Source organism: Catharus ustulatus, chromosome Z (genome assembly GCF_009819885.2).
Source record: "Catharus ustulatus isolate bCatUst1 chromosome Z, bCatUst1.pri.v2, whole genome shotgun sequence".
Classification (NCBI taxonomy): Eukaryota; Metazoa; Chordata; class Aves; order Passeriformes; family Turdidae; genus Catharus; species Catharus ustulatus.
In genome coordinates, this window is record NC_046262.2 from 25,986,848 (window position 1) to 26,007,313 (window position 20,466).

At 45.1% G+C, this 20,466-nt stretch overlaps 1 protein-coding gene across 3 annotated transcripts in view; it reads right to left on the bottom strand.

Moving 5' to 3' along the window:
- TNPO1 (transportin 1) overlaps positions 1-20,466 on the bottom strand; it is a 74,587-nt gene that overhangs the window by 25,467 nt on the left and 28,654 nt on the right. For all 3 annotated transcript variants that reach the window (XM_033085340.1, XM_033085342.1, XM_033085341.1), the window contains exons 5-9: positions 10,270-10,419; positions 6,514-6,620; positions 4,755-4,888; positions 861-942; positions 55-177 (exon numbers count right to left, since the gene is read on the bottom strand). In XM_033085340.1, coding sequence (XP_032941231.1) covers positions 55-177; positions 861-942; positions 4,755-4,888; positions 6,514-6,620; positions 10,270-10,419 — 596 coding nt within the window. The remainder of the gene's footprint in view (positions 1-54; positions 178-860; positions 943-4,754; positions 4,889-6,513; positions 6,621-10,269; positions 10,420-20,466) is intronic.

The following is a 20,466-nucleotide window of genomic DNA, read 5'->3' on the forward strand; positions in this document are numbered from 1 at the left end:
TTTCTGCAATGTCAAACAGAGGGATCTGCAGAACATGTAAGAAATGAGACTCACCTCAACTATACTAATCATATGAGGAAGCAGGCGATCCATCCGAACTTCCAGCAACATTACCAGAGCACGGCAAACATTTTTGCGTACTTCAGGTTCCTCATCACCAGCCAGCGCAAAAAGATTCTGTTGGAAAGTAGTAACAGCTGAAAAACCTCAATTCATCAAGTTCAACTTGTATTAGAATTGACATTACCAGCTGACTAAAGAGATGTACTTCTGTACATGCCCAATGCACACCTCAGAATACTATTTTATTTTTTAAAGACATATGGGTTAGCAAATTAACTCTTCAGTCTCTCAGTGTATATTTTATACATAAATATGACACTGTGTATTAACAAAAACAATGACACTGTGACACAAGAACAGTACTTCTGGATTATTTTTTCTCCTAAACATAAATTGTACCAATATGTAAAAGAAGCAAATCAAATACCCTACAAAACCCAGAACTTTCTCATCCACGTTCACTATTCACTATTCAGTAATACTACTCAGACAGGCAGACAGGCAGGCCCAGTGCCATACACTTCTCAGGACAGGTAAGAGACAGACTGCTGCCATTACTTTTGCACCTTTACTCAGTAAGAGCTTTCCCTACTTAGGAAAAGGAAACATCTTTTGAAATACACCTACTTCTTTCACTTACAAAGTGGTTAGCTCTGAGCACAAGCATACAGTGAACTTCAATCCATGGGGACTGAAGCTAAGAGTGGCCAACGAGAAATAGGGAGTTTAGGGGCTATTTATCTTGATAAATCAGATAGGTGATTTGACTTAAACTCCAAACAAGAATACACACCCACCTCAATAAAAGAATCTATGTGCAACATAAGAGCTTGAGTTCTGCTGATGATAAATTGATTGACGCATGCCACTGCATGAGAACTACAAGAAAAACAGTTAAAATATACGTTTCACGAGTTAAAAACATTTTTTAAAGTGCATACAGTCATCAAAAGCATAACCCAAACATCTTCATAGGCAAGAGAGAACAAATCTCTGCATCTGTAGCATTACCAAGCAAAATTATTAAACTACATTTTAAGTACTGCCTTATACTCTGATATACCTAATATTTGAAAATAAAGTACTCAGTAAAGAAGCTAAGATGACTACAGCTGGAATATTTGTTCTGAATAGCATGTATGCTCTTTATGAGCATATTATGACTGTGATCTTCTCAGACAGTAATAATTCCATATAAGTCAACATGGCAATATTTTAGGCTGGTCTTCGTCGTTGTGAAATATGCAACCATTTTTGTAATAAGTTTAGAAATCACTGAGACCAGAATGTGTTCACAATATAGACGTAGCTTAGAACAAAAACACACTAATAGCTGGATACATACCAAAACACTTTTGAAAGAAACATCCTAAGAAATAAAGCACTACTCATCTATTCCATTTCATGCAAAGTCATTACTTATAGGTCCTTCTCATTCTCAGACGAAAGTCATTCTCAAGGCAGAGGCACAAGGAAAAACTTTGAATACTCATTACAGTATTCTTACTACTATATCTTCAAATTTCTATTCTGTTTAGACATTTCTTGGAAATAAAACATAAAACATAAAACACTGAAAGTTGTCTTTTGATAGATTTAAAGTATTGCACTACTAGTTCTTTTCATACCTCAGCACTATGTACTGAAACTAGGCTGTGGGTGGGCAGGTAGTCTGCTTTAAACTTGAAAGTTGTTTAAGTGTCAAAGCCATGAACATAGCAGCACAGGAAAAAAGTGAAAGACTGCATAGTGTAAGGTAAAAAACACGTTTTTCTGCCTCTCTCACAACTCCAGAGAATTATTAAGTTCATCTTTTCACAAGATCAAATTCACTCTTTGTTTCATAATTTTGTTAGTGAGCATCTTTTATAGACAACTTTCTAAATTATATTAGAATCTTATAATTAGTCTTAGTCTTCACTATCTACTACTTTCAGCAATAAAGAAATGCCACCTTAAAGCTGTCAAATATAATTTTCAGAGAAGATAAAACACATTTCACAGAATCATGAAGAAGCATAGAATAGTTGAGGTTGGAAAACGCATCTGAAAGTCATCTGGTCGATGCCTGGGCTCAAGCAGGGCCACCTACAGCTAGCAGCCCAGGCCTATATACAGCTGGCAACTGAGTACAGTAATTTCACGAATACAAGCCGCAGCAATTTGACAAAAATTTTGGTGGAAACCTGGAAGTGCGGCTAATACTCAGGGGCGGCTAATATGTGAATAATTTTCTGACATTTTCAACCCCAGACGTGCCAGCCAGGGCGTCAAGCCAAGCACCTGCCAGTAAAAGCCGGCATTTCACGATTGTTACGAAGTGTTACTCTGTTGCCCTGGCTCCCTGCAGGCAGCACGGGGGGTGGGGAGAGAGGCGGGAGAGTTCTCTCCTTCCCTCCTCTGCCACAGCCTGGGGGAGAGATGGGGGGGCCCCGCGCCGCCATTGCCGCGGCCCGGGGAGCCGGCGGGGGCCCTGCACCACCATTGCCGTGGCTCGGGGAGGAGGGGGGGAGCCCATGCCGCCATTGCCGCAGCTTGGGGAGGAGGGGGGGAGCCCACGCCGTCATTGCCGTGGCTCAGGGAGGAGGGGAGGGGGCCCGTGCCGCCATTGCCGCGGCTCGGGGAGGAGAGGGGGAGCCTGCGTCGCCATTGCCGCGGCTCAAGGAGCCGACGGGGGCCCCACGCCGCCATTGCCGCGGCTCAGGTGGGGGGGGGGGCCCCGCACCGCCATTGCCGCGGTTTGGGGAGGGGGGGGGCTATGCTCCCACCCTCTGCTGCCGTGGCGGGAGCAGGGGGTGCTCCGTGCCCAGCCGGCGCCGCGGCGGGAGCGGGGCGCACTCTCCGTGCCCGGCCGGCGCCGCGGCGGGAGTGGGGCCAGGGCGAGCGAACCCAGAGGTGGCGGCCAGCCCCGAGCGGCAGTGCTGGGCTGGGCCACCTGGCCCCGTCAGCAGCCCCGAGCAGGCCGAGCCTGCACAGCCTTAGTTGAGCCAGTAAACCCCTCGCCATGCCACCGTTCTGTTAGTATTTGGTAACTTTGTTGCACGCAGGTCCTCGCTGCGAACGACAGAGCGGCTTATATTCAGGTGCGGCTTATTTATGGACAAAGAACGAAATATTTGCCAACACCCAGAGATGTGGTTTATACTCAGTGCGGCTTGTATTCGTGAATTTACTGTATCTCCAAGGATGGAGACTCCATCACCTCTTTGGCTAACCTGTGCCAGTGACTGGTCATCCTCCCAGTCAAAAAGCTGTTTTTTGACATTCAGAAGGAACATTCTGAGTTTCTATTTGTGGCCACTGCCTCTGGTTCTGCTACACGGCACCACTGGAAAAAGCCTGGGCATTTTTCTTTTTCCCTCCCTCTCTTCAAGTTTTTACATATGTTGACAAGTCCCAACTGTCTTGGCCTTTCCCGATATGACCTTTTTCTGAAGTCTTTCCATTCTATCCATGCCTCTTTTGCACTGAACAGTCCAGAACTGGACACAGTACTTTAGGTGTGATCCCACCTGGAAGATGAAGGGAAGGACCACCTCCTTTAAATTAGCTGGCAATACTCAAGCCCAAGATACCATTAACTTTCTTTGTGGTAGGGGCACTCTGTTGGCTCAGTTCAGGGTAAAAGCTTTGTTCTTTGCAATGAATACTAGCAATAACAATTTAATTCTGGAATTTTTCTTCTCTACTATTATTTTGGAGGGATTAATACAGTTTTACAGTGAAGGGATGATGAATCCATTTAATTCCAGTTGGAAGTTCAGTTAAATGCAGAATTATTTCTTCTGTCAGAACTCAGAAACTTTTGTTAGCAAAAGAATTTACATTCTTCCATTGTTGAAGCCATTATGAAAGGAATGTAAAATTGTTATTTCTTATCAGAATATCAGAGTTCTAAGCACAGCACTGAATTTTCTGTAATAATATGCAAAAACTTAAAGAAGCTACAGCAATTTCACGATTATAAGCCACAGCAGATTGTAAGCCACACTTCCGGGTGTCGGCAACTTTTCGTTCTTTGTCCATACATAAGCCGCACTGCATTGTAAGCCGCACTTTTGCTTGCAGTGAAGTAACCAATTTGTAACAATCACACGATCGCGGGTTTTACTGGTAGATGCTCAATTTGCGAGCTCCGCTCCCCACGTGGTGCCGGCAGGAGCCCCAGCTTTTGCTCACGTCATGCCGCCGGGCTCTCCCCCGCGCTGCACTGCCGGCGGGAACCCTGGCTTTACCACGCGCCATGGTGCCGGCGGGAGCCCGCTCCCCCCGCCACGCAACAGAGTAACCAATTTGTAACAATTGCGCGATTGCAGGTTTTACTGGCAGGTGTTCAATTCACGAGCTCAGCTCGGCCTGCAGTTCGCACTTCTGGGTTGGCAAAATTCATAACTTTGTCCGTAAGCCGCACTTATGGGTTGGGAGCAAAATTTTAGCCAAAAGTGTGCAGCTTATATTCGTGAAATGACTGTATTTGATTTTCAGAATCATTGACCAATTATATAAAGCAGTGAGATTCTTGTATTATGGAAAAAAACATGAAAATTACAGATACATGGAATTCCTGTGGGTCTCTGCAGGATCATTTTAAAAAGCTAAGCAGGTTTAAAAATGATGTAGAAAATAGCAGCCTTGCTGCTAAGGTAAGTAAAATTTTAACAGGCAACCATAAATACAACTCATAAACCTACCGTATTTTTGGACTGCTGTGCTTGAAGAACTGCAAGAATTTAGGTATCATGATATTGAGTGGCCGGTCCAACACATCACTATCTAAAATTTCAGCAGAATCTTCACATATCTTCTGAAGAGCACCAAAAGCGCCCTGTTTAAAAAGGAATAAACAAATAAATATCTTTTGCATTCTGAAGAAAACAAAATTTTAGATTTCATATAGTATGGTAATTTCAGCACAACAAAGTAAATGCAGCTAGTTAATATTGTAAATGCAGTTAACAAACTAATGAATAAATCAAAATACTCTTAAAGGCATTTTATTTAAACCAGCATCTGAGCATCTGTCAGCTCTCAAGGTGGAAGATTCAGCAGTAACTAAGTGATAATTTTAGTTTGATTTGATGCTCATCTATCCAAATATATTTCAAAGAATGCTTAAAAGCTAATTTTTATTTGAGAAGTAAGTAGAACGAGACAGAAGTATCCAAATCAATTGCATATATAATTATATTTCCTTTGATAATTCACGATGGGGCAAAACAGAGATGATGGTCTATTTGAGTTTCAAATGTGGGTTTTTATTCTGAGAGAAAGAAGCACCAAAACACCACACAACGACATGGTATCTTGGATCATTAGTCACCACTGAGGTTCACTTTATACAAAAATGTTTCACACTTTCATGGGGACATTATCAAGTACAGTAATTTCACGACCATAAGGTGCACCCAACTATAAGGCGCACCCCCAGGAGTTGGCAAAATTCGCAACTTTGTAGATCAGATAAGGTGCACCGGACTATAGGGCGCACTTTTTTTTTGCAGCGAGGCTCCACCCCCAGCTGCCCCTGCGCGGTTGCTGGACGAGGCCCTGCCTCAACCCGGCAGCCATTGGCCCCTGGGCCCGCCTGTACCCGGCAGGGTCAGGGCATGCCGGCCGCTGCTCCGTGCCGCCTCTCTGGGGCCGGGGCTACGGCTGCCGCCCCTCTGTGCCACCTCTCCGGGGCCAGGGCATGTCCGCTGCCCCTCCGTGTCCCCTCCACGGGGCAGGGGGGTGCGTGTAGAGGGGCTCTCCCGCCTGCACGGGGCTGGGGTGTGCCTCTGGAGGGGCGGCTCTGCCTGCATGGGGCCGGGGCGTGCCTCTGGAGGGGCCATCCTGCCTCCACGTGGCTGGGGCGTGCCCCTGGAGGGGCCATCCTGCCTCCACGTGGCCGGGGCATGCCCGTCCCTGCTCCACCCCGCCTCCACCTGGCAGCCATGGCCCTGCCGGCTCGCCCCGCGGCTCACGGCTCTCACTTCCGGGTAGGCAAATTTCTGAACTTTGTCCATCAGATAAGGCGCACTGGACTATAAGGCGCACTTCCGGGTTTTGGGGAAAATTTTAATCAAAAGGGTGTGCCTTATAGTCGTGAAATTACTGTAATTCAAATGGTGGGATCACAAACTTCATTTTTTTATCAGACATTGCTTTATATGTTTTCTCATAGTTTAAAACTGTTACTTAGTTATTTCCCTTCATACAGACTATACAAAACAGTTCATTTCACCTTGATATAGCAATTGATCACTTTTCCAGTTTAAGTTACAAGAACAATGAACTACTTTTATGTAAGACAAAATTCAACATCAACTTAATGATGCTATAGGTGCCTCAAAGATTAGGCATCACGGAGCAGTAATTTCAGGAGACTTCTCAGCTGAGATATTATGATTATCCATCTACAATCTTATTCCACTTTCATTATAATCTTCTAGTTTTTGTAAATCTCCTTACCTCACAGGTATTGTAATCTTCAGAATCCAACAGGCTGCAAAGCTTTGGCAAGAGTTCAGGCCAATTCTGTAACTCCCCTTTTGAGGCAATGGTTGTTATCAGAATGCCTAAAAGAAACAGAAGAACGGAGAAAATGAGATCTAACATGCTTTCATTTGCTTCCTATCATTTTTTTCCCTCTCAAATATCTATAGAGCTAAGAAAGTTATGGTTTTGTAAAGGACTGGCATGAATAAAAAGAGGAAGTACATTTAGCTGCAAATGTTACTTGTGGGGTTTTCAAAAGCCCAAAGCTGGGTTGCTCTGTCCTGCTGCCATGAAGGGCTCAAACATTAGAAATCAAGCACCAACTAACTTCACTTAAGAAAATCATAATTTATAGCAGTTATATATCTGTACAATTTATAATAAATAACACAGCAGGGCAGCTTTGGCTCTAAACTTACTAAACACTGTACAAATCTGGACTTTTAATAAATACAGAGTATCCACCTCAAATCACCTCTTTTTTACTATGATACAAAAATATGCGTGTGGGAATCTGTCATTCAAGAAACTTACAACCTAGTGATAAATTACATGTTCACAGCTTCACTGTATTTACACAAAACATTAAGGACACATTCTAAGACCAAGATACCTACTAAGAGCTTAAACATTATGGTAGGTCATCCAGTCAGGAGCTGTGAGAGCCAGTAAACAGACAGGCCAAACCAAAGAGTCACTAATTCTGTTTCCAGCACATACAGAAATCCTGGGGAAAACTAATTAGGTGACAGGAACAGAGAAGGCTACTTATAAACTAGGACTGAATTTGTATGAGTCCATTTTGCCTCAATGCAAAATGTAACAGCTAGCACAACCCTTTATCCTACCAGCAGTTGCTTTGAATGAATATGAACTCTACTACAACTAGTAATCTCCCAAGCAAAAAGTGATGAGCTACTCACAATATCTCATTTTTCCTTGGAATAAATGCTAAAATTCTTGTTAAATACACAAGAACAGAGGGTAACATTACAGAGCAAAGGACATTCTGGACAGGACAAATAGTAACTAATAGATATTTTGCATTATTCCTTTGATGCAATATGCTGGCTCTTTTCAAGGTCCTAAAACTGATTGCACAGGATTAAATGATCTAGCATGCAATTCAGACCATATATGTCATTATAAACTTTCTGTAGATGGTGCCTTGCCTCTGTAACTCCTGAACCTAATTTTGAACTCCTTAACTTTAAAAATCTGAACCTGCTAACAAAATTCCTCCTTAGAGAGAATTGTTAGCTTTCAATCTCCACCTGCAGTGAAGTTCTCCAGTTCCTCAACTGCTTTCAAATACAGTAATTTCACGAATACAAGCCGCATAATTTTGACTAAAATTTTGCTCCCACACCGGAAATGCGGCTTATACTCAGGAGTGGCTAATATGTGAATAATCTTCTGACATTTACAACCCCAGAAGTGCCAGCCAGGGTGCCGAGCCAAACACCTGCCAGTAAAACCCAGGATTTCGCGATTGTTACAAATTGGTTACTGTGTTGCGCGGTGGGTGGGGCCAGCTCAGCGTCACTGTGCGGGGGGAGGGAGGGAGGCAGGGGAGCTCCCTGCTTCAGGTGGGGGAGAGGCAAGGGGCTCTGTGCTGACATCCCCACGGCTTGGGGAAGAGGAGGGGGCTCCGTGTTGCCATCCCCGCGGCCCGTGGGGTAAGCGAGGGGCTCCTGCCCCCGCCTGCTGCGGCAGGAGCAGGCAGGCTCTGCCCCCGCCCTCCGCTGCTGTGGCGGGAGTAGGGGGTGCTCCGTCCCTGCCCACCGCGGGAGCAGGGGTGCTCCATCCCCGCCTGCCACCGTGGGGCAGTGCCGGGCCGGGGCGAGCGAGCCCAGAGGCGGCGGCCTCGCCGAGCTGGGCCACCTGGCCCCGTCAGCAGCCCCGAGCAGGCCGAGCCTGCACAGCCTTAGCTGAGCCAGTAAACCCCGCCATGTCGCAGTTCTGTTACTATTTGGCAACTTTGTTGCATGCGGGTCCTCGCTGCGAACGACAGAGCGGCTTATACTCAGGTGTGGCTTATTTATGGACAAAGAACGAAATGTTTGCCAACACCCAGAGATGCGGCTTATAGTCCGTGCGGCTTGTATTCGTCAAATTACCGTACTTAAACTACTTTCCCTGCTTGCTTTCAATCACGAGCTACATTAACGTCCTGCCTAGACTAGAGTTCCCAGAAAGTTTCAAGAACAGTTGCAGACACTTTCTAAAGAGATGTATTTATATCCTGGTAGATATGTGAGTCCCTAACAAATGCAGCTTCAATCTATATTTCAAAATTAGCACATGGGGTTTTAAAACTTGTACCACAGGTTAACAGCACAGAGAAAATACACTCTGTTACTCATTTGGGGACTAGAATAAGACTAAGCTACGTAAGGATAAAACAATGTGCAGTTTGGTCTCAAGTCACATGCTCATTCTCCTCAGCTAGGTGACTTCTGAAGACAGGATTAATCAGTTTGCCTCCATCAAGGTACCACCTTTTGTCTGATCAGCACTAGATGCTAGAAACCACAAAGGAGAGTGAATTCTACATTAAATCTTCTGTGATGCCATTTTGATGTACTTGCTCATCTTGCTCTCAGAATTCCTGAGATGTTATTTGCAATTGACTCATTAAATTGATGGTGCTTGACCCACAAAAACATGTACTCATCAGAAGGAGTAGCTCTAATCTCCACCTGTCAAATCATGCTAAGAAGGCAGTCTAGGTAGGTTAGTAACATCTTTACACCTCACTAGTACCAAGAATCCAGTGGGTACCGAACCAAGGTCAGACACCTACAAGGATCCAACAATTCAAAGAGAAGGGTGCCAAACACATGTGAAACAGCAACACTTATGCAAGTATGCAGTTCATCAGCTGCTACTCATCTTCAGAGTTGATAATGATCCTAGTAATCCCTGCAAGTATCACTTAAAGGTGAACAATAATTGAGCTACTCATCCACAAGCATTTCCTATCAGGAAAAATTAAAGAGTAACTGTTAACAAGCAACTCCTACCTCTCTAAAAAAGAACAGACAGAAAAGCAACTTCACCTTGAACTAAGCAAAAAGAAAAAACAAAAACATATTTTATGAAAGATATATATCAAAATTAAGTATTTACAAAATCAAAATTTCATGTAAAAATAAAACTTCTCACTGGAACAAGATCATCTTTAAGATCTCTTCTGAGACCATTTCATTATTTTATGACACTATGAAGCTCTGTACACCACACTTTACTGTTTTCTGACAGAAGCACTTTACATGACTGCCTTATGCATAGTTTGATGACTCCCTGAAGGGATGTGCATATGTCTGCATATAGGGGGTGGGGTGTAGAAAATCAGCTAACAGAAGCATTTCACTGATGCAATCAGAGTACTGCAATAGTTCTTAAGTCAGACCTTCATCGTGTTCCTTTTTTAGGTACATAAGCTGGCAGCAAGCTCAATTTAAGCAGATTCAAATAAACTTATTCAGTTACATTTCAAGAAATATGAACTGAATTGCTATATCACTCCTAAGATAACAGGAATCTAAAGTATGACACCTTTATACTCACAATAAAGAAAAATTTAATTGAAACACGGTAAGGTTGTGACAATTATGAGAAACAAAACACTTTACTAATTTACTGACTCCTTATGTCCCTAGTACAGCTCTCACTCTTATCAGAAACATTTTCAGTATGCAGAGGATCGCATAAGAACAAACTTACCTACAGTAGCTCTAATTAAGGGGGAGGAATCACCAATGTTGTTCAGACATTCACTTTTAATGAAGTCAGTTACCCCATTTGGAAAGTTGTGAAAATGCGCTTTTACATTATTCTTCAAGATAAGACCACTCAAAGAACGTGTTGGCTCATCTGCAACAGAAAGCAATTACAGTCAATCTTCAGTGAGCTCACAGAAATAAAGCAGATTTCCAGAATAATGCCACAAGATCAAAGCTTAATATATATAGATATTAATCTTCATTTCCTTATCTCTCCTTCCAGCTACACTCATCAATTCTCCTAGCAAACCTTTTCAGGTTCAGAGTACACAAATTGGTCACCAACCATAAAAAGTTCAATAAAGGTAGTGCCTAATTCTGCATTGGGGATGGGGCAACCTTGGATGTGCAGACAGACTGGGGAATGAGATGTGCCACTGGGAAACTGGGAAAGCAGTGCCACAGAAAGGGAAGTGGAGGTCCTGGTTGATTGCAAGTTAAACATGAGTCAGCAGTGCCCTGGCAGCCAGGAGGGTCCTCTGTGTCTTGGGGGACATCAGGGACAGCACCACCAGCAGGGCAGGGGAGAGGATTGTCCTGCTCTGCTCTGCACTGGGGCAGCCTCACCTCGAGTGCTGGGGGCAGCTCTGGGTGCCACAACAGCCTAATGTAAGGCTACAGAGGGTCAGAGGAGGGCCATGAGGATGGTGAAGGGCCTTGAGGGGAAGCTGTATGAGGAACAGCTGAGGTCACTTGGTCTGTTCAGACTGGAGGACACTGAAGGGAGACCTCACTGAAGTCTACATCCTCTCCTTGTGAGGGAAGGGGAGGGGCAGGCACTGATCTCTTCTCTGTGGTGACAGTGACAGGACCTGAGGGAATAGACTGAATTTGTGTCAGGGGAGGTTTAGGTTGGATGTCAGGAAAAGACTCTTCACCCAGAGGGTGTTTGGGCACTGGAACAGGCTCCCCAGAGAAGCAGTCACAGCACCAAGCCTGAGAGAATTCAAGGAGCATTTGGATAATCTTGTCAGCCACATGGTGTGATTCTTGGGGTGTCCAGTGCAGGGCCAGAAGCTGGACTTGGTGATCCCTTCCAACTCAGGCATATTGTGTTATTCTGTGATACACTATTTCTGTTTATTCAAAATTAGAATATTGGATTACAAGCTCTACATTTTAAGACAAAGTTTGGAGTAGGCATATAGACAAAGAATAGATCTGAAGTCACATAATACAGGAAACTCATTCAAGACGTTTGTCAGCCAAAGACATTCAGACATTCTGACTATACTGATAGACTTGCTGCAATACTGACACTGCAAGGAGCTGGTGACAAACCCAGTTTCACACAGTAGTATATGGAAATAATGTAAGGACTGTGCAGTAAAATCACTACCCCTACTCCCACATTAATATAGTGTTTGATTTTAATACGAAGTACAGTACTTTAATCCCTTTAAAAATTAAAAATGCTGATCTATTAAATTAATAATAAGAGGAGGCAGGAAGAAAATCTTTAGACAATGTTAACAGCAAAGTGTTACACAGTATGAGCTATAAAATAAATACAATCAGAATTGACCTGAATTGAGTAAGATTTTAAGTTCAGGCAACAGTTTGAGTTCTGTTCACCAAGTTTTCTCTAAGTTACTGGGCCAAGTAGAGGAATGCAAAAAGAACAGTCTAGATTTTTCATTTATAGTGGGATAGATTCATGTTTTCTTCTTAAACAAGGACACGAGTAACTTGGCATTTCAACTGAGATATGATAAAAATGAAGGACCTAAATGTTTTATGTAGAAAGGGTTAGTTTACAGTATAAGCAAGTGTAAATTTACAGTCCACAGCAACCCTAATAGCACTGGAAAGCTAATTTTAATCAGCATTTTAGCCACTTGTTGAATTTTTTCCATTAAGTGCTCATTTGGGCAAAATAAGGAATTCATTTGTGCCAAGAATTAGTCTACACATGGATCTACTACAGCTCTTCAAAACTATTCCTAACCCAACAGAAATAAAGATAAGCAAAATAAGAGATACAGCTTTCAAATATAAAGCACTTTCAAACTAAAGCTACTGCACCACAACACCAAGACTCTCACAACACTGCAATGTCTAACTGATAGCTGACTGATGGACATTGGACACCTTATACCAGTTAGAAGAGAAACAGAGCTTTTCACAAGAAACTGGATTGTTTGGCTGATCAGAAATTAAAATCCTTTTTAATCAACTGATTTTTGGTGCCAAAAGCAGAATGCCTTCACACATTTTTTAATCTTGTCTTCTATATCCATATTTCAGTTCTTTTAGAGAAGCATTAGCTAGAATGGTCTGGAACTACAAAGGTATTGATATAGGAACAAACACACCCTTTAGAATTCAGGAAGCCACTCAATGAATATACATTTGAGACAATTCTACTACTTTACCTACACTATATGATTCAAATACCAACTTTTAAACAACATGAAAAATATACTCATTTCATGTGCACAGCACTGCATTTGCCAGTATGGGATAAGGAGGGAAAACAGGGTTTAGTACTTTAAATACAAAATTAAAGATTGTACGCATGGACAAACTTCTCTCCATCTCACAACTTAGCTGTGAGCTGTCACAAGTATTACTATAGTTACCTGGCAAGTCAAATCAAGTAATTTTGAGATAGTCTCTGAATTAAAAGTACAGTAATTTCACGAATACAAGCCGCACCAATTTGACCAAAATTTTGGTGGAAACCCGGAAGTGCGGCTAATATTCCGGGGCGGCTAATCTATTAACAAAATTCTAAAAGCTGCCAACACGGAAGTGAGAGCCCGCGGCAGCCCCAAGCCAAGCTGGAGCCCGGCCGGCCCCGGCAGAGGTGGGAAAGCCTGGCAGAGGTGGGGCCAGCAGTGTGGGGGGCGGGCGGCAGAGCCTGAGCCAGCAGGGCGGGGCAGGGAGGGCGGCAGAGCCTGAGCCAGCATGGCGGGGGAGCCCGGGAGAACTGGGGCTAGCAGTGCAGGGGAGCATGGCAGAAGCAGGAAGGCCGGCGGGTGGGGCTGCCTGGCAGCGGGGGAAGCCCAGCAGAATCGGGGCCAGCAGCGTGGGGGAGCCCGGCGGTGCGGGGGCCTGCAGTGCCGGCCAGGGCGAGGAAACGCGGCGGCGGTGCAGACGGGAGGGGGCGGCCGGCGAGCCTGGTGGCGGCGGCGGCAGCCCGCCGGCAGGGCGAGCGAAAGCGGCGCTCGCGAAAGCGCCGCTCGGCGAGCGAAAGCGCCGCTCGCGAAAGCGCCGCTCGGCGAGCGCCAGCGCCGCCCGGCGAGCGCAAGCGCCGCTCGGCGAGCGCGCCGCTCGCGAAAGCGCCGCTCGCGAAAGCGCCGCGGGGCGGGGCGGGCGCGGGGCGGGGCGGGCGCGGCGCGGGGCGGGTGCGGCGCTCGCGAGGCGCGGCGCTCGCGAGGCGCGGCGCAGGGCGAGCGAAAGCGGCAGCGGGGCGAGCGAAAGCGGCAGCGGGGCGGGCGGCGAGCCCGGTGGCGGCAGCCCTGCCAGCCGGGCGAGCGAACGCGGCAGCGGGGCGGTGCTGACGGGAGAGGGGGGCCAACGAGCCCGGCGGCGGCGGCAGCACCACCCGGCCAGCCCCGCCGAGCCCTGGTGCTGAGCTGGGCTACCCGGCCCCGTCGGCAACCATGAGTGGGCCGAGCCTTCCTGGCCCCGCCCCGAGCCAGTAAAGCCCGCTATGCCGCGATCCTGTTACTAATTGGCCAATTTGTGAAAGCTGCGCACGGATTCTCGCGACGAACGAAAGTGCGGCTACTATTCGGGGTGCGGCTTATCTATTGACAAAGACAGCAACATTGTCGAGGCACCGGGGGTGCGGCTTATAATCCGTGCGGCTTGTATTCGTGAAACTACTGTAAAATCTTCACATCAATTCTTGCACCAATAAGGTATGTCAAACTCTGATTGCTTTACATAATCATCATCCATTGATCAGTACACACACCTTCAAGAAATTCAGTCATTGGTAAATTATTATGATGATTTAAATCTGTGCCTGGGGAGAAGAGAAGCCAAAGGAGTCCTCCTTTAACTTCCATTTAAAATTTCTGCAAATCATAAAAAACCACTGTCTTTAGCAGCCACAGACACGAAATACAATAATTACTGTAATTCTTTATCATCTAGCACTATCTTCTTGGTGTCAAAGAAATCAGCGACAACCAAAGCTGATTAGAATATAGTAGGCTAGTCACTACCAGGATAAACTCTAGAATGAAAATATTAAAGACTGCATTATGGAAAAACATTAATCCATTAGAATGTCTGGCTACAGCTACAAAAGGGACAAGGCAACAGCTTCATTTCAATCAAGTAGAGATACACACATTATTAAGCTAATTTTGTCAAAAACAGATACATTAGTCAACCAGTTTAGACAAAAATGAAGGTCACATGAAGATGAAACTTCAGGACCATTTTTTTTCTTCACTAACTATTCTATGGTATGTAGCAGTATGAACTATCATTAAATCTATTCCTTTAGCCAAGATAATAGAAAAACTACTCTCCATAGAAAGTGATTATCCCACGTATCTGCAACAAAGATTCCACAGGACTCGTAAAGAAAGTGGATCTTTGACAAATGAAAAAGAAGCTACAAAATGAGAAAAAGAAGAAAAATTTTTAAAAAAAGCAAAATCAATTATCAACAGGTTGAGAGGTGACAAGCAGAAATCACAAAGAACTTTGTCTCAACCACTTGAGACAGAGAAGTAGCCCAGAATCTGATATCCAAGCATTAAAAAAAAAAAAAAAGAAATAATGCTGCATCTTAAAATTTTAGTTTGAGGAAAAAAAATCAGATATGACTGGACAAGGCTATTTATGAAATCCAGGATGTTCAACCACTTAACAGCTACACCATCAGAAGATAGCAATATTGATCTGGATGGAATTCTTGCTTTAACACCAAAATTACTGAGTAACACACTCCTCTGTCTTCATAGGTTTTGTGATTAGTTCTGTCAGCCATATGCTTCTCCTATCAGAAAAGCTCACAGTCTAGTCTCCTTTTGTCTCAGTCAACTTGGAAGTATAGAGCTGACAAGAACGTATAGTACAAGAAAAAGAAGGAATGTAAAGCAGACCTCTGGCATTTGGTATCATCTTCGGTGCCAAATCAGTTCATCAGTTGAAGATTCCTCTCTCACATTGCCTCAATTTAAAATAAAACCATATAACAATTATTGTTTGTTTCTCAGTAAATTTTCAATTATGTTTAAAATTCTTATACTAGTTTCAAATTTTAATAACAGACAAAGCAAATGGATGCATAGCCACATTACACAAATTATTTTAGGGTTTCTGCGGTGCTTTTAAGAACCAAAGTGCGTCCTCAAACAGCCACATTTCCTCTATTGAGAGTTTGTATGACAAAGGTTGCATATGTGAAAGCAACAAGGTTTTTACAGACCACCTGCAAGCCCAGGTAAGCATATGTTTCATCACGCCTTTTACAATCATAGAATAATTCGGGTTGGAAGGCACCTTAAAAAGGTTATCTCATCCATGGGCAAAAACATGTACAGTAAATTCACGAATACAAGCCGCACTGAGTATAAGCCGCATCTCTGGGTGTTGGCAAATATTTCGGTTTTTGTCCATAGATAAGCCGCACCCAAATATAAGCCGTTCTGTCGTTCACAGTGAGGACCCGCGTGCAATTAGTAACAGAACCGCGGGAGGGCGGGGTTTACTGGCTGAGCTAAGGCTGTGCAGGCTCGGCCCGCTAGGGGCTGCCGACGGGGCCACGTGGTCCAGCCCGGTGCTGCCGCTCGGGGCCGGCCGCCGCTGCCACTGGGCTCGGTCACCCCGGGTCGGCGCTGCCCCGCGGTGGCAGGCAGGGACGGAGCTTTCCCCGCTCCTACGGCAGCGGCGGTGGGCGGGGATGGAGCTTTCCCACGCCCGTGGCGCCGGCGGCGGGCGCGGACAAAGCACCCCGCCTCCTCCCCGAGCCGCGGCAATGGCTGCGCGGGGCTCCCGTCGGCTCCTCGAGACGCGGCAATGGCGGCGCGCACTTCCCCCCCATCCTCCCCGGGCCGCGGCAATGGCTGCACGGGGCTCCCATTGGCTCCCGGAGCTGCGGCAATGGCGGCGCCCCACCCCCCCGTTCTCCCCGGGCCGTGGCAATGGCGGCGCCCCCCCCCGCCCCCGTCCTCCCCTGGGCTGCGGCAGAGGAGGGAAGAAGAGAGCTCTCCCACCTCTCTCCCCGCCCCCCGTGCTGCCTGCAGGGAGCCAGGGCAACACAGTAACACTGTAACAATCGCGGAATGCCGGCTTTTACTGGCAGGTGCTTGGCTCGGCACTCTGGCTGGCACGTCTGGGGTTGTAAATGTCAGAAAATTATTCACATATTAGCCGCCCCCGACTATTAGCCGTACTTCCGGGTTTCCACCAAAATTTTTGTCAAATTGCTGCGGCTTGTATTTGTGAAATTACTGTAATCAGGTTTCTCAGAGTCCTATCCAATCTCATTTGGAATGCTTAAAGGGATGAGGTATTGACTACTTTCTAGGCAACTTGTTCCACCCACATTGTAAAATACTTCTTCCTGACATCTAATCTAAACCAAGCTTATTTTTAAAAAAATCATTACATCTTGTCCACAATAAACCTGGCTAAGAAGTTTGTCCCTGTCTTTCCTATAGGCCCTCTTTCAGGTACTGAAAAGCTGCAATAAGATCTCCTCAAAGCTTTATTTCTTCCATGCTGGATCACAGCAGCTCTGTCAGCTTTCCTTATTGTAGCGGTGTTACAATCCTCTGATGGTCTTTGTGGCCTTCCTCTAGAACTGTTCCATGTCTTTCCTGTGCAGTGTCCCTGCTTTCACTGTCTGTCCATTTCCTTGCTTGCTAAGAGTTCTTGCAAACTCTTTAGTTTGAAGAGTAGGTCAAACATAACTTACTAGATTGCTAAAATAACTGAGTGACTGGGATAAGAACATTTGTCCATTCACAAGCTGTGACATAACGCTTTATGAGTACTGTTATATTTTGCTGTGATATCTTGTGATATTGGCAACATTAGATGTGAGGGTGACATTTTTCCTAAGGGAAAACTGCCTGTCTGTCAATCTCCACCTTGAAGCTGTAAAATCTTTTTTCAGAAATAAACTGTCATTCAGTGTTTTAATTATCAGTATGGATTCACTATATACAAACTTAAAATGTGAATTGACAATGACTAATGTCACTGTTACACATCAAGATTAATGATATGTTAATAAGACTGACAATTACAAGAGATAAAACCAAAAAAGTGAGAATCCCACCAGAACTGTGTAATATGAGAAGCAGAAAATGAACAATTTCTTCTGGCCTAATATATAAGACTACAGCACAAAAACAGCTTCACAAGCTTCCTAGCAGAAAAAAAAAAAAATCCTGCTTCTTTTTTTTGATACTGGACTATGCCTTAAGTGTAAAACTTTTGACTTAATATGGTTACTATCACGTCAGGAGTGGAGTGATGGTATTTCAAAACATTCAGTGTATGTCAACACATAAATGACCTTGAAATGTAGTGACTAGACTGAAGTTAATCAGTGCTCTCCATTGACTTCTGTGAGTCATGGAAAATAATTTAACTCAAATGCCTAAGCCTAGGAATGTCTGTAAGGCACCAAAATAAAGCTGGAAATGTTCTGTTAATACTGAGTTTTGCATATTTATTGAATAGTAAATTCAGTAATTTCACTATTACAAGCTGCACCTGACTATAAGCCGCAGCTCTGGGTGTTGGCAACATTTCGTTCTTTGTCCATATATAAGCGGTGGTGGATTATTAGCTGCACTTTTGTTCGCAGCGAGGATCCGCGTGCAACTTTCACTAAATTGCCAATTAGTAACAGAATTGTGTGATTACGGGGTTTACTGGCTCGGTCTCGCTTGGGGCGGCTGTCAGGGAGTGGCCCCGGCCCCGCCTGCCGCTGCCACTGGGAGCAGGGGTGCGGCATGCCCGGCTGGTGCCACCGGGAAGAGGGGCATCCCCGGCCGCCGCTGCTGGGAAGCCTGGGGCTGGGCAGCGCTGATGCTGTATTGCCACTGCCCCGCTGCCTGTGGCCGGGCGGGCCTCGGCTCGGGGCTGCTGTGGGCTCGGACTTCCGGGTTGGGAAATTTCCAAAATTTGTTCATATATTGGCCGCTCCCGAATGTAAGCCGCACTTCCGGTTTGGGAGCAAAATTTTAGTCAAAATGGTGCAGCTTATAATCGTGAAATTACTGTAAGTTATGCTTCTTAAGATGATGCTGTAAATAAAATTGACCCGTGGAGGAGTATTGAACTGCTGACCAAAAAGAAACTTGTTGGTTAGAACATTTGAATCTATGTGGCAAAATTTTGGTAGCAGAGTGGGACCTGGAGAGGTGACTTCTCCGAGAAGTTTCATGAAGTGTCCCCCAAGTTCAACAGAATGAGTGCCAAATGGCTCCAAGATGGACCTGCTGCAGGCCAAGGCTGAGTGGCGGGAAAACAGCAGAGGAGGAAGCGCCCATTTCTTCACTCTCAAGACAGGACTTGAGGAAATGGCATCAAGCTGAGTCAGGTGAGGTTTAGGCTGGATATCAGGAAAAGGTTCATCACCCTGAGGGTGGCTGAGCACTGAAAGAGCCTCCCCAGGGAAGAGGTCACAGCATCAAGCCTGAGAGAGCTCAAGAAGCATTTAGGTTACAGTTTCAGGCACATGGTGTGATTCTTGGGATGTTGTCCTGTGCAGGGCTAGACTCGCTGATCCTGATGGGCCCATTCCAGCACAGCATATTCTATGATCCTCTGATTTAAGAAAGAAAAAAATCAATATGCAAGAACAATTACAGCCAGAGTAGAGAGAGAATATGCAAGAAAAACAGCCCCACAGATATTAAGGTAACTGAAGGAGAGGCAGGACATGCTCTAACTGCTGGAGCAGAGATTCCCCTGCAGCCTGTGGTGAAGGTCATAATGAGGCAGGCTACCCCACTGCAGCCCACGCAGGTTCATGGCAGAGGAGATAGCCACCTGCGGCCCATGCAGGATCCCACACTAGAGTAGATGGATGCCTAAAGGAGGCTGTGACCCTATGGGAAGCCTGCACTGGAGCAGTCTGTTCCTGGAGGACTGCACTCCACAGAAGGGATCCACATCAGAAGAGTTTGTGAAGAACTGCAGTCTGTGGAAAGGACTCATGTAGTAAAAGCTTGTGGAGAATTGTCTTCTGTGGGAGAGAAGCTCTCACTGGAGCAGGGGGAAAGTGTGAGTGCTCCCCCTGAGGAGGAACAAGTGGCAGAGAGAATATGTGGTGAACAAACAACAGACGCCATTTCCTGTCCCCCTGCTTCACTGGGGGAGAGGAGGTAGGGAAAAGTGGGAGTTAAGTTAGGTCCTGGTGGAAAGGAGGTGTTTTTAAGATTTGGCTTTATTTGTCATAACCTTAATTTGATCTGATTGGTCATAGAGTTCCCCAAGCCTGTGACAGTAATCGGTGAATGAGCTCTCTCTGTCTTTATCTCAATCCAGGGACTTTTATTATATTCTCCCATGACCAGATGAGGAGGGGAATTATTGAGCAGCTTTGGCAGGGATCTGGCATCCAGCCATGTCAACGAACCACAATTAATTTTGGGAGGTTTTGTATTCTAACTAATAACTACCACATGTCAATCAGAATGCCAAATTCTGTGTATCTCTACAGACTTGAAAAACCAAGAAAAGGTTAAAGAACTAATCTTCTGGTTTCACTTCTACTTTCAGCTTCTCTATCAAATCTCCACAACCTGGTTGTCCCAGCACTTTTCCTCTCTCTTGTAGTCTCATGTGTTGTCTCCTGATTCAGCAGCTAAATCAGGCCTAGAATTCTATTGAGAGCAGAATAATTTTTAATAGGAAATAGGGATTTAGCATGATGAAAACATGATTCACTGCAAGGCCTCAAATTATACAACAAATGTGGGACAGTGCTATAGTTTGAGAACATTTTTAAAATAATGTCATGTCTCTGGCATTTACTTTTTGAGGGTGGGAAGGAGGATGACAACATGGACTTTTGCACTTAGTCAAGTGCATAGGAAAAGGAAATTACGACGTTTCCAATGGAACTTGCTTACACAGCATCTGGCAGTGAATGAATACGGATTTAGAGTCATTAATCTATCTGAAGAAAGTGCCTCGTCAGATGAGTAGA